Below are 13,864 nucleotides of genomic sequence, written 5' to 3'. Positions count from 1 at the left end.
TCTTCTTCGACTTTTCTCTCTTTCTCTCATTTGGTCATAGAGTTGATGTCTTTCCTAGTGACAATCCTTCTACTATTTTTGTTTTCTCTTAAGCTTTTTAAAATCGAACAAGTCAGGGATTCAGTTTCCGGGTTGAATGGTCCAATCATTCAAACAGAGCAGATGGGCCCGTTCTAACAAAAAATAAAACCAATCAAACCATTGAATGGTTCGATCGCCTGTTCTACTTCAAATCTTAGTTTACTTCATTCGTATCATAATTAAACAATATAAGATAAAATTTGAAGCAAAAATAAATTAAAATTTCCATCCAAATCATTTTCACCACCATAGTTTTGTATTAGTGCAAATTATTTGCACTACAACCAAACATAGCCTTAGGTGCTTGGTTTCTCTAGCCGAAGTCATTGATAGGGTTCAAAAGGACTCTGATATGTAGCAAAAGTGGGAACAACAACCAAATAAATTTACACTACAACCAAACACCACTGCATGACACCTTAGCGCCACACGAACAGTTGCGAATCTCACTAAGTCAAAGAAGTGCACCCTGAAACCAATTCGAGCACCTCATATATAGCTTGGGCACCTCGGGAGAGCGGCTAGCAGCACCTCATCCACGGCTGACTTGTGGTACCTCATTAGTACCCATCCAAGGGGCCTTACCATAAGGAGCAACCTCCCCCAAATGACTTACTGATCTGACTAAGGTCTAGGTGGCGACCTACGAGATGTGCTCGTTGACCTCCTTTGTTTACGTTTTATCACTCCCAGGTCCTTCATAAGTCGGCTCCTGCACTGATTGTTCTAGAGGCAACCGGATAAGACACAAAAGCCTGGTCCACGTGCGAAACTACCTTTGAGGACTTCAAACCAGTAAGTCACGTCCTCCCCAGGATCTCGGATGCGGTGCATGAAGCTCACGCCAACCGACACTTATATAAAGGCATCCCCATTTTCTAAGAGTATGCACAATTTAGCTCTCATAGCTCGTTAGCTCTCTCCAAATTCTTCGCTGACTTAAGCATCGAAGTGCTTAAATCACTTGCAACAGTTTTTAGTAGTTTTTTTCTCTATTATTAAAAAATTGCAAAAATGAAAAAAGAAAAATGTAGCACATTTGAATTTATTTTATTTTGTTGGAGAGTATGGACTTGGGAGTCCGGATCTTACACAGATAACACAGTGTGTCCTAACCTACGTGAATAAGGATTTTCTGCCAATAAAACATGCTCCAACCTTCTACTAACTTTATCTAACACCACTCCTCTCACCATGATAGAGGGTTGGAACTTATTTTGTTGGTAGGTGATCTAGATTTGCCTTATATCGGGAACATCATTTGTATTTATATTTGTTATTCATATGAAGATGTTCCGAATACACAATGGGATGTGGCTATGAGGTTAGTGTGAGCCAGTGAGAAGTAGGGGTGCTCATGGTTCGGCTAATCAAACCGTATGCTTAGTTTTTAAACCAAATTGGTCCTACTAGTTTCTGAAAAACTGGAAATTGAAACTAAACCAAAGTTGACTAGTTAACTAGTTGACTAGTTCGGCTTATCAATTTTTTTATTTTTTATATTTATAATATATATTAAAAAACATATAAATATATAATAAAAAATAGAAATATGTATAAAATACTATATTTTAAATAATAAATAATACAAAAAATATATATAATATAAAGAAATATGTGTATATTAGTCGGTGATGTAACCGTTTCCGGTCATGTATCATTTTTTTGGCTAAGTACCTCGTCTGCTCTCAAGTGGCCTGTGACTCAGGGGCTAAAGTGGAGCTCCCTGGCGTAATGCAACCCAGTTGCTCCCTGTAGGAGGTGATCTGCTCATCTTTGTAAGCGGCGGGAGATGAGGGACCTACAAGAACTAAATTAGAGAACCCGGGGGTGGCTACCCGGCGAGGTCACTCCGATAGCTAAGTTAGCACTTAGTGGAGAGCTAAGAATGATATTAGAGAATGAGAGAGCTAGAGAGCAGAGGTTACCCATCATTTTTTCGCCTCTTCTTTGCCTATGGGGGGTAAGGTCTTTATATACTTGAGTCCTTGTGGGTTAGGTGGAGCAATTCTTGGATTCCCGTTGTGATGGGACCTGCTTTCGTGTTAGGTGGGGATAAAGCCACCAACTGGTAAGGTTGCCCATTTCTGCCTAACTCGGGGAGTGGGTGAGCTAATATAGCCGTTACAAGTCACAATCCCGTAAAATGCGGGGTACGGTGGTAAGCTCCTCGGGGTTGTCAGGTTGGCGCCTGTGTCAGGCCGCCAGGTTGGTGCCTGGGCCAGGGCGCCAGGTCGCGCTTGGGCTAGGCCGCCAGCTCGTGCTAGGGCCAGGTCACGCTAGGGCTAGGGCGCCAGGTCGCGCTTGGGATAGGCCGCCAGCTCATGCCAGGGCCAGGTCGCGCTAGGGCCAGGTTGCCAGCTCATGCCAGGGCTAGGTCACGCCAGGGCCAGGCTGCCAGCTCGTGCCAGGGCCAAGTCGCGCCAGGGCTAGGCTGCTAGCTTGTGCTAGGGCCAGCTCGTGCCAAGGCCAGGCTGCCAGCTCGTGCTAGGGCCAGCTCGTGCCAAGGCCAGGCTGCCAGCTCGTGCTAGGGCCAAGTCGCACCAGGGCCAGGCTTCTAGGTCGTGCCTGTGCCAGGCCGTGCTTGGTGGGACACCACCAACTTAGCAAAGGCAAGTTGTTGTCAAAGTGGTCTCAGGTGTCGCTTAGTTGTTCTGAGGTGCCAGGCTACATGATGGCGAGCTGCCCAGCGGCGAGCTAACTGTGGCGAGCTGCCTGTGGCTAGCTACCTGTAGCGAGCTACCTGTGGCAAGCTGCCTAGAGGTGAGCTACATGGTGACGAGCTGCCTGTGGCGAACTACTTGAGGCGAGCTCGAGCTGTCTAGTTGGCATGATGTGCTAGGTGTCACAATGTCATTGGAGGGCCAAATCCGCCATCATCAGTCGGTTTAATTAACTGTCGGTTTTCTATATTAGTTAACCAAAGCTGATTGATACTTTCTGTTTTTTTTTTTTTTTAAATACCGGTTTGAAACCAAACTGACCAATTCGATTAATCAAAATTTCAAATCAATTTTAGTTGATTTTTTTATTTTTCTTACTCACCTCTAGAGAAGATCCCAATTTGATAGTAGGCCATACACATGTTGGGATAAATAAGCTACATTCCATTTCAGAATTCTAAATTAAACTGAGACCTAAAAACTTAAAATTATAAATACCTTCACCCATAACACCCATACCCGTCCGACCTGACACCTAATCCCAACTGTGTGGTGGAGTTAGGATTTAGTAAAAACCCCAAACATCTTTTACCATGTTGGTACACGGTAGCGACGTGCTTCACTCACCAACCTGAGCTTTCAACTCGATTTTCATAAATATGAAAAACACATGGCAAATTTATTGTTAAGTCCACATCTCTATTTGGAAAATAGAAAGGGACAAGCTGTGAACGACAGGCCTTGACAACATATAGGTGTCCACTTTTAGTGGTTCTCAGTTTGACACATAGCCTCAGTTTCCAATAGTTTAATAATACAAATATGTAAATTTATTGATTGCATTATTATTTGAGACAATGATATTTCAGGGTCAGAATTTTTAGGCTTAAAATACAATTGGGGTAGGTGTCAGCTCATAATTAATATTAATTCACGGGCATAATGTATAAAATGGGGTTTTTTGGCATTTTAAATGCTTATAATTCTACAGTAGTAGTCAAAAATATGCATTGAGTCTATCCATACTTTTCCATTGTTTTATCATCTGATGGAAACTATTTTTCTTACAAAAAACAAACAGTAGTGAATTATAAATCTCTTGTCTAGTTGTATATACACAAAATCTTGCATGAGACACAAAAGATGAGATTGACCTGTATAATATTGAAGAGATGGCGCTTTATTGTTAATAGCTATATGCTGCGTGTCCTCATAATTTATTGATTTTGGAATCGTTTTTTTCTACACAGAGAACGGGCAACCATAGATGATTCAGCACCCATCACGTCTGTTTGTTTCATCTCTTGTCTGATTGGTGCATGTGCATATGATTATATGATGAAGAAAAATTCTGCAGAGGCCTCTTAAGTGGTGGTCAGTTGGTACAGGAAGGTGGGACTACCAAAAAGATGCAATGCCTCATTAGCAAAATTCAAAATATCGATATGATACCTCTTATTTTGCGCAGTGTTTCTTTTTAGTCCTGAAACACATAATAAAAAATACTAAAAAAAATAGTTCGACTATGATATGGATAGGAAAAACAAATGACCAATAAATTGGAATTATAAACATGGTAGTGAATCAGGTGTCATTTATCAAATGACCAATAAATTGGAATTATAAACATGGTAGTGAATCAGGTGTCATTTATCAAAATTTATGGGTCAGCTTTGATTGGTCAAAACTTTTTCTTCTTTCTTCCTTTTGTTATACTAGTTAGCTAATTAGTAAGTAAACCGTAAACGAATGTTTTAAAAATCAACCCAAAGGTCGAACCATTTCTGCTTCCGGATCAAGGGTCACCGATTCGACAAATGATATAGACCGTGTCACATCAATGCATATATGTATTAAGTATAATGTGTGTGTGTGTGTGCGCGCATGTGCGTGTGCATGTGTATGTATATATATATGCACAAATATATATTTTAGCAATAAATAATGTATAAATATATTATATGTATTATTTTATATTTAATTTATGTTATTTATTTTAGTTTTTAATTTTTTGTTTATAAAAGAATATCAAAAAATGCAATTTGATGCCAAAGTAATGTATAAATATCTTCAATCATTTCCCATATTATAGGGAAAAGTACTATGCAATTCACTACAGAATTCTGAATTACAGCTCCCCATAGCCTACTAGTAGCCCCCCTATATGGCTATAAATTGCATCTTGCAACTTGATGCCAAAGTAATGTATAAATATCTTCAATCATTTCCCATATTATAGGGAAAAGTAATATGCAATTCACTACAGAATTCTGAATTACAGCTCCCCATAGCCTACTAGTAGCCCCCTATATGGCTATAAATTGCATCTTGCAACTTGATGCCAAAGTAATGTATAAATATCTTCAATCATTTCCCATATTATAGGGAAAAGTACTATGCAATTCACTACAGAATTCTGAATTACAGCTCCCCATAGCCTACTAGTAGCCCCCCTATATGGCTATAAATTGCATCTTGCAACTTGATGCCAAAGTAATGTATAAATATCTTCAAACATTCCCCCTATTATAGAGAAAAGTACAATGCAATTCAATACAGAATTCTGAATTACAGCTCCCCATAGCCTACTTGTAGCCCCCCTATACGGCTATAAATTGCATCTTGCCCGTGGATTTAGCATTAATCCACGATCAGGATTCATACCCCCGTATGGTGGGGCTAAAGAATTCTAAGCCGGGTTGATCAGTCATTCTCCCTTACATTATATGATGTTACTAATAATATATAATGATACTCTGACTTGACTTATTAGATATAATAATATATGTATATAATATTAGTTGACATGTATTGCAAGCCTGGACTGAAGAGTATTAGGCTTAGGCCTTGGCCTGAACAGAAAGCCTAGGCCCAAGCTTAAAACTTTTGGGTTGGGTGAAAAACAATAATACCTATTTAATATCAATATAATCCGCACTATGGCCTCTTTTCACTTTTCGAGAATTTACTTATCCAAGTAAGTATTTCTTAGGAAAAATTTACCCAGGTAAGTGCATTTATCTATGTTCTTTTATTTTCTAGGTAAACAAGAGAATAATTGTTTTAGCCATAAAAAGCCATTATTAAAAGGGAAGATTTTGTCCCATCCAAGTATTGGCAATGAATAGCATATTAGCTGAACTTGAGAGCTATTATAGTGGTTGTGAGATCAACCATTCTTCTCCATGCCATCCATAAAAACAAAGTAAAAGATTAAGAGGCTGTTTGGCAAGTCTTTCTAGGTAGATCTTTCAACAAGAGGAAGCATTGAGATTTTGGAAAGATCAAGACAATCGGTTTGCATCATGGTCTAGTGGGTTATTGAAAGTAGTTGGAAAGCTATTTTCAGCATAGAAAGACCAAAAGCTTCATTTGGAGCTTCTTGATTTTTGGCTTTTTCAATTTTTCCACGTGCTTGTTTTTGCATTGTTTGGTCTATGTAATATGAACGGAGAAAAAAAAACTATCTTTTTATCTTTTGAGATTCTCATAGACCGAAGTATACACGGAAAAATTGCACCAAATGCCACCTAAGTGAATAAGTGATTATAAACCAGCCACATGCACTTTATAATCCATATATAAGGATGGCAACTCGGCAGGTTTTGTAAATTCTAGACCCTATCCACCTCCCTAAACCTCTCAACCTATAGCGGGTTGGATTTTGAGAATCCAAAACCTCCCCACACATGAAAGTGCAAAACCCTCCCCGCATTCAAGGGTAGGGGTGTATTGGGTTTAGAATCCGCATCTAATTTCTTATTATTTGTTGTCATGTATAAACAATAAATAAGTAAAATAGCACAAATAAACATCAAAATTTCTAATTATTTGATTAAGACATGTAAAAAAAAAACATAAACTAGCAATTGCCTTTCATATAAAATTTAAAATTTATTAAATTCAACACATAGTATATAAAATTATGCAAGTCAAGGAGGGTGGGGTTTAATCTAATACTATATCCTATCTGTACCTATAAGGATTATTGTAGAATCCCAAAACCCATACACGCTCAAAACCTGTCATTGAAAAAAAAAACCGTCCAATCGGGAGGGTAGGGTAGGGGCTGGTACCCTTGGCTTTGGTTAGAAATTGCAATCCATACCCGTATTGTCACAGGTGAAGCTTGGTGAGGTGCCATCAGTGTGTCAGTGTATTGGGTGGATTGTTGTACTCTTTTTGTAAGGGGGATTTTGCCAATGGCATTTCTTGTAAATAGTAGTACGATTTTCCAAGAATATAATGTAATCATTTGTCACTCCCCCAAAAGCTTAAGCTACTTTTTGAGGGGAGGTAGGTAGTTGAGTGGAACTAAGATGTGTAAAGGTTAAGCACGAGATCCTCTCGACACCAAATTGTGTGCTTGTGCTTGCCACTTTCCATGCAATATAAAGTGCCTTTTTACTAATTTGTGTGCCTTGTTGTTGCCTTTGTTGTCTCTTTTATTGTTTCGTAGGGTAACTCGACCAATTCGAGTGCCACACGGAGCCTTGCCAACCAGCCCCATGATAGTTGGTATCAGAGTCGGTTTGCACACAAAGCATGGTTCCATCCTACTTGCCACAGCACAATCTGCCCCACGATGTGCCCACATTGCTTCTTGCACAATGAAGAAGCGAGACATCCATGCTGAGATCCAAGAAGGGATCTCTCAGGTGTTTGAGCCCGATGATGAGCCTAAAGGTGGCTCGCCGAAAGACAAAACCACCACATCCAAGCCTAGTAAGCGCGACAAGTCCGTTGACAAACTCGCCACCATGGACAAGAGCATCATGCGATGCAAGGTAGTTGTAGGTGAAGCTCATGATCGTGTTGATGAGATCCACCTCAAACTTGAGAGCCTAGCTGTAGTCGTTGAGAGATTGGAGGAGCACTCTAGCGGCACATCCCACACATTGAGTAGCATCCCCCTAGAAGGTTTAGTGACTTGCCTTCCAACTCAGCTCGAGGACCTGAAAGGGGAGGTGACCCTTTTGAAGAAGTTGGTGGTCAGTGCTGCCAACGCGGTGACCACCCCAAGACCACCCAAGATCAAAGTTCGTGAGCCTACCCCTTACACAGGGGCCTGTGATGCCCTAGAGCTTGACAACTTCCTATGGCAGATGGAACAATATTTCTCCACCACTGAACTAGTGGAGGAGTCAACCAAGGTTCACACGGTTGTTATGTATCTTACTGATGTTGCTATTCTTTGGTGGTGCAGGAGATGTGCTGATGCAGAGCGAGGCTTGAGCTCCATTGACACTTGGGCCATGTTCAAAACTGAGATAAAGCATTGATTTATCCTGAGAATGTGGAGTACTAGGCCCATCGAAAGCTTAAGAACTTAAAACAAATAGGCTCTTTGCACAAGTACATGAAGGAGTTCTCTGCTCTGTCGCTCGAGATCATCGGCATGTCAGACAAGGACTTGCTCTTCAACTTCATGGATGGCCTTCAACAGTGGGTCAGACTCAAACTTCAACGACGAGGTGTGAATGACCTTGCCACAACCATGGTGGTTGTAGAATAGTTAGTGGACAATAGAAGACCTAACAGAAATGGGCCGAGGCCTAACAACTTCCAAGGCCAAGGCAAGCCAAGAGGAGACAAGAAGCCTTACTTTGCCCCAAAAGGATCAATTGGATACAGCAAGCCCAATGATGGGAGGAGCTGGAGAAAGCCCGAGGGGTAGTCTAGCTTCAGGCATGGGAGCTTTGCCAAAAGACCCCCTCCATTACCATGCTTCCTTTGTGGAGACAAGCACTAGACAAGGGAGTGCCCAAATTGAGGAAAGTTGAATGCCCTCTTCGCGAAGCTCAGTGATGATGAACATAGTGATGAGGAGAAAGAAACAAAAGAACCAAAGATGGGGGCCTTACAGAGATTCAATGCCTTGAAGATGAAATGGACCACCAAAAAGACTCAGATGGCCACATAGAAGGGCTGATGTACATTGGGATATCCATAAATGGGAGGCCTGCAAAAGCTATGGTTGACACAGGCGCCACCCACAACTTCATCTCGGTGGAAGAGGCACAACACCTAAAGCTCATTCCAACTAAGGAGATGGGGTGGTTAAAGGCGGTAAATTCTAGTGCCAAATCCATCAAGGGGTGGCTCATGGAGTAGAATTACAAGTGGGAGATTGGTAAGGGCTTGTTGATTTATCTGTAGTTCCTATGGATGATTTCCAAGTTATCTTGGGCATGGATTTTCTATCTTAGGTGAAGGCGGTGCTCGTGCCCTTCCTCAATTTTGTTTGCATCTTTGAAGAGCCCTTGCCTTGCATGGTACCAATCATGCCTAGGGTTGACCAACCAAACGAGTAGTTATCAGCCTTGCAGCTCCAAAAGGGTGTTCGAAAGGGCGAGGCTACCTAATTAGCCACCATGGTGAACCTTGATGCAAAGGACTCAGTTCTAAGAAGTGTACCCCCAAAGGTCATGGCCATTCTGAGTGAATTTGCGGATGTTATGCCACCACAGCTCCCAAAGACATTGCCTCCCAGGTGTGAAGTTGATCACAAGATCGAGTTGGAACCAGGTGCCAAGGCCCTAGCTCGCCCTCCATATCGCATGACTCCTCTAGAACTTTTTGAGTTAAGGAAGCAGTTGAGTGAGTTATTGGAAGCTGGGTTTATCCAACCTTCCAAGGCTCCTTATAGAGAACTAGTTTTATTTCAGAAGAAACATGATGGCTCACTTCACCTTTGCATTGATTATCGGGCTTTGAACAAGGTCACCATCAAGAACAAGTACCCCATCCCTCTAGTTGCAGACTTGTTTGTTTAGTTGAGCCATGCCAAGTACTTCACCAAATTGGACCTGCGTTCAAGCAATTATCAAGTCCGCATTGTTGAAGGTGATGAAGTCAAGACCACCCGCGTCACAAGATATGGGTCATTTGAATTCCTTGTCATGCCTTTTGGGATCACTAATGCCCCAACCACTTTTTATACTTTGATGAATCACATTTTTCATCCTTACCTTGATCAATTTGTTGTTATTTACATTGATGATATTGTAATTTATAGTAGTTTAATGGAGGAGCATGTTGACCACCTCTGCATTGTATTTCAGGTACTACGGAAGAATCACTTGTATGTGAAGAAGGAAAAATGTTCATTTGCTAGGGAAGAGGTGGCCTTCCTTGGGCAGATCATCCACGCGAGCACCATCAGCATGGACCCTACCAAGGTCAGTGCCATTCAAGACTAGGAGCCCCCTACCACATTGATAGAACTCTCTTCATTCTTGGGGCTTGTCAATTACTGCAAGAGATTCATACCAAGGTACTCAGCTCAGGCTACCACTTTGACTAGCCTCCTGAAGACGACATGTGCATGGAGATGGACAGAAGCATGTAACTTGGCCTTTGAAGACTTTAAGAAGGTTGTGTCAGAAGAACTGGTGCTGAACCTACCAAACCCCAACAAGCCCTATGAGATGCATACTGATGCTTCATACTTTTCTATTGGGGGTGTGTTGATGCAAGATGGCCACCCTGTTGCTTTTGAAAGCCGTAAGCTCAATGAGGGTGAACAAAGATACACAGTGCAAGAGAAGGAGATGACAACCATTGTTCATTGCCTCTGCACTTGGTAGCATTATCTTCTTGGCTCCCACTTTGTTGTGAATACTGACAACATAGCCACCAGCTACTTCCAGTCTTAAAAGAAGTTGAGCCCAAAGCAAGCACGTTGGCAAGACTTTCTGCCCGAGTTTGACATGGCATTGGAGTACAAGCCTAGACCTATGAACAAGGTTGTCGATGCTCTCAGCAGGAAGACAAAACTAACTGCCCTCTCCTCCAACAAACCATCCGTGTGCTAAATTTCAGTGGACCTCAAAGACCGCATCCGAGAAGGGCTCAAGAAGGATCCGTAAGCTAGTAATCTAATGTAAGTTTCACGTGAAGGGAAGACTCGGCGATTCTGGGTTGAAGATGATCTCTTACTCACTCGGGGTGATCGAGTGTTTGTTCCCCGGGCTGATGATTTAAGGAAGAAGCTTCTTCGGGAATGCCATGATAGTCTTTGGGCTGGACATCCTGGCTGGCAGCACACCCTTGCCTTATTGCAACATGCTTATTATTGGCTTCGAATGGAGGATGATGTGAGAGAGTACACTAGGACCTGTTTGATCTTTCCAACAGGACAAGCCCAGTCACCAGAAACCCATGTGATTACTTCAGCCATTACCTATCCCTATGCGCCCTTGGGAGAGCATTTCTATGGACTTCACCAATGGCTTGCCCAAGGTTGGAGACTATGCTTCCATTCTGGTCGTAGTTGACAAATTCTCTAAGTATGCAACTTTCATTCCTACACCTAAGTCATGCACCGATAAGGAGACAACATACTTAATTTTTAGGCATGTTGTCAAGTATTGGGGCGTACCACAGAACATTGTCAGTGATCGTGATCCCCGCTTCACCAGCGCAATTTGGGCTGAACTCTTCAAGCTCACGGGATCGTAGTTGAATTTCTCTAGCAGCAGCCACCCAGAGTCACATGGACAGACAGAGAGAACAAACTCCCTCTTGGAAGAATATCTTCGGCACTTCATCTCCGCCACACAAAAGAATTGGGTTCACCTCTTGGGCATCACGCAACTCCCCTACAATGCACAAAAGACCTCGACAATGAACAAGAGTCCATTTAAAGTCATCATCGGCCAGCTGCCACAATGCCCACATACATTTGCAGTCAAGTACCAGGGAAGAAATCCAAAAGCATTCACCTTCACCAGGGATTGGAAAGAAAACCGCTTCCCTAGAGATAGCCTCCTGAATAATGAAGAAATGAGCTGACCAGGGAAGAAGACCTGATCCCTTCCACCACCCAAACAACCTTCAACTTTTTAGGAGAATTCACCCTAGTCTCCTTACGAAGGGCCTTGCGAGATAGTCTCCCGAATTGGACAAATCGCCTACCATCTCAAGCTACAGCCAATTAAAACCTTATCATGCCACACCCTTGATGACACCCGAAACCAATCCAACCGACCTCCGTAACTTTCGGACCACTTGCCATTGCGTGTAGACGTCTGGCATATAATTGAGTCGGGACGCAGTAGCCAGTAGATGGATATGGTCCAAAAGCCGCGTCGCATGTTCCCAAAGAAGGAAGTGAGTGCTCTCCCTCTCCACATGTGCTGTAACGAGAATGACTTATCGGCGGCTTCCGAACAAAGCTGGCTTTTACCCAGCTGATGATATTTTAACTGTAAGCACATCTGTTGGGATTGGAAGGTGCAAATTACCGTCTCCACCCAGAATCACGAGACAATTTAATTTGGGTCCTATTAATTGAGTAGTTAGCTTGGGTGGAACTCTGGTGTCCTGAGTCCTGACTAGACTAGATATAGTAGCAGTAGCTCCTATTAGAAGTTGGGAAGAACCATCAAGAAGAATGGCAACTGCTGAATGGGGCAGCGACTGGGACGCAGCGGCATTAGACGGCAACCCAGAAGCAGGCGACGTCAATGCTCGAGAGCGTCACAAGCTCGCCGAGCGTGAGCGCCGCAAGTCCATGCGAGAGCTCTTCCTGTCACTCCACGCCATCCTCCCCCACGCCAACACGGTTCGAAAGGAGCAGTCGGCAATCCTCGACGAGATTATCAACTACATCCCTATAGCTGTAGCTCGCCTTCAGGCGCTCAAGAAACGCAAGAATTCCTTCTCCCCCTCCGCTTCCTCCATGACCAAGCCAACTGTTCGCATCTCCAACCGTAACTCCGCCTCCTCCAACTCCACTGATTGCATTATCCGACTGGTGCCCGAGCCGTCGTCGTCGGTGGCCGTTCGGCTCCGAGGCGACCGTGTCAACGTGTCTTTAACTGACATCAAGTGTGACGGACAGACTTTCTTACTGTCTGCATTTCTGGATGAGCTCGAAGCTCATCACCTTGAACCGGTTCGGTCTACTCACTGTCGGGATGGAAGCAAAATACTTACTCACTCCGAAAGCAAGGTTGGTTGGTTGGCTTGTTTCCCAGTGTAACTTCTCCAAGTCTTTGGCACACATTTCTCAGCTTCTGATTTTCTAAACTGGGTTCCTCCCCATCTCCTCTTGTTTGATTACAGATTCCCGATGGGTTGGAAAGATCTCCAGCTTTGTTGAAGGAAAGATTACAAGAACTAGCTTGCAAGCTCCAGAAGTTAAGAAGTAATGTCTCCCTCAAGAGATCCTTTGACCAGATTAGTTGATATCCTTTAAATCGCTTCTTCTTATTGGGAAGAGCTAGCTAGAAGAAAAAGAGAGAAATTTGATGCAAAGTTGTGTGTTATGGTCTGGTCGATCTGCTTCTTGTTGTTGTTCAATATACATGGTATGTGGTTTGAATTGAATCACTTTGTTCTAGTTTATACCATGTAATGCAAATGAAATTAATATTGTCCTCTCCCTAGTTTTAAGCCTAGCTTGAGTTCCACAATTTTGTATCGTATATACTTTTAATTAGCCTTCAATCGTTGTGCTTGTGCATGCATCATAAACACATACAGGTTGCAGGTCCCTGGCTCCATACATACATAGTATCGTACTATCATGCATGCACACGACACATAGGACCTCCTCACGGGTGCTGGAGTGTAGGACTACGGTACAGATAAATCTAAAATTAAATCGAGCCACAACACAATTGCAACAGTTCTTATAAGGACATTTCCTTCGGAAAGCAGGAGCCAGACTCATAAGACATTTCCATTTGGGTAGAGTTTTGGTTCGAGTCCAACCCAAGTATTTTTTTTTTTTTATATGTATTAATTGTTGCATGAATTTATATTATTACCAAATGAGTTTTTAATTAGTAAAGTTTATTTTTAAGATTAATAACTTTTTATTATTTTTAAACGAAACTTAAATGGATGTTAAATTTTATTTAGTAATTATTAATTCCATTACTATTTTTTTATTAGTTGTTTGTATTAACTTTTATTATCTATAAATGGAATTAGTGTAACTTAAAAAATAGATAGACAGAATAGAGGTGCCCGTGTACAATATATAGATAGATAGAATATATACCCACGTGATGCACGATTTTGAGTTCTATATCTTCCATGATTTGGTAAGATTTCATTACATTATTGGAGTTCTATAGCTTTACCAATGCAAGCTAGTTGATTTGGTA

General features: G+C 42.1%; 1 protein-coding gene across 1 annotated transcript; it reads left to right on the top strand.

Moving 5' to 3' along the window:
• The first annotated feature begins 10,976 nt into the window (after nucleotides 1-10,976).
• On the top strand, nucleotides 10,977-13,150 carry LOC148844889 (uncharacterized). Its single transcript, XM_088954905.1, has 2 exons — nucleotides 10,977-12,702; nucleotides 12,816-13,150. Exons 1-2 carry the CDS (start codon nucleotides 12,142-12,144, stop codon nucleotides 12,936-12,938), a joined length of 684 nt encoding a protein of 227 aa, XP_088811031.1. The 5' UTR covers nucleotides 10,977-12,141; the 3' UTR covers nucleotides 12,939-13,150.
• The last annotated feature ends 714 nt before the right edge of the window (nucleotides 13,151-13,864 follow it).

The sequence above is a fragment of the Nelumbo lutea genome, chromosome 7 (assembly GCF_056320005.1).
Source record: "Nelumbo lutea isolate HS-2025 chromosome 7, American lotus-T2T, whole genome shotgun sequence".
NCBI lineage: Eukaryota > Viridiplantae > Streptophyta > Magnoliopsida > Proteales > Nelumbonaceae > Nelumbo > Nelumbo lutea.
The sequence above is the reverse complement of the archived record's forward strand: the minus strand, read 5'-3'. Positions and strand labels throughout refer to the sequence as shown.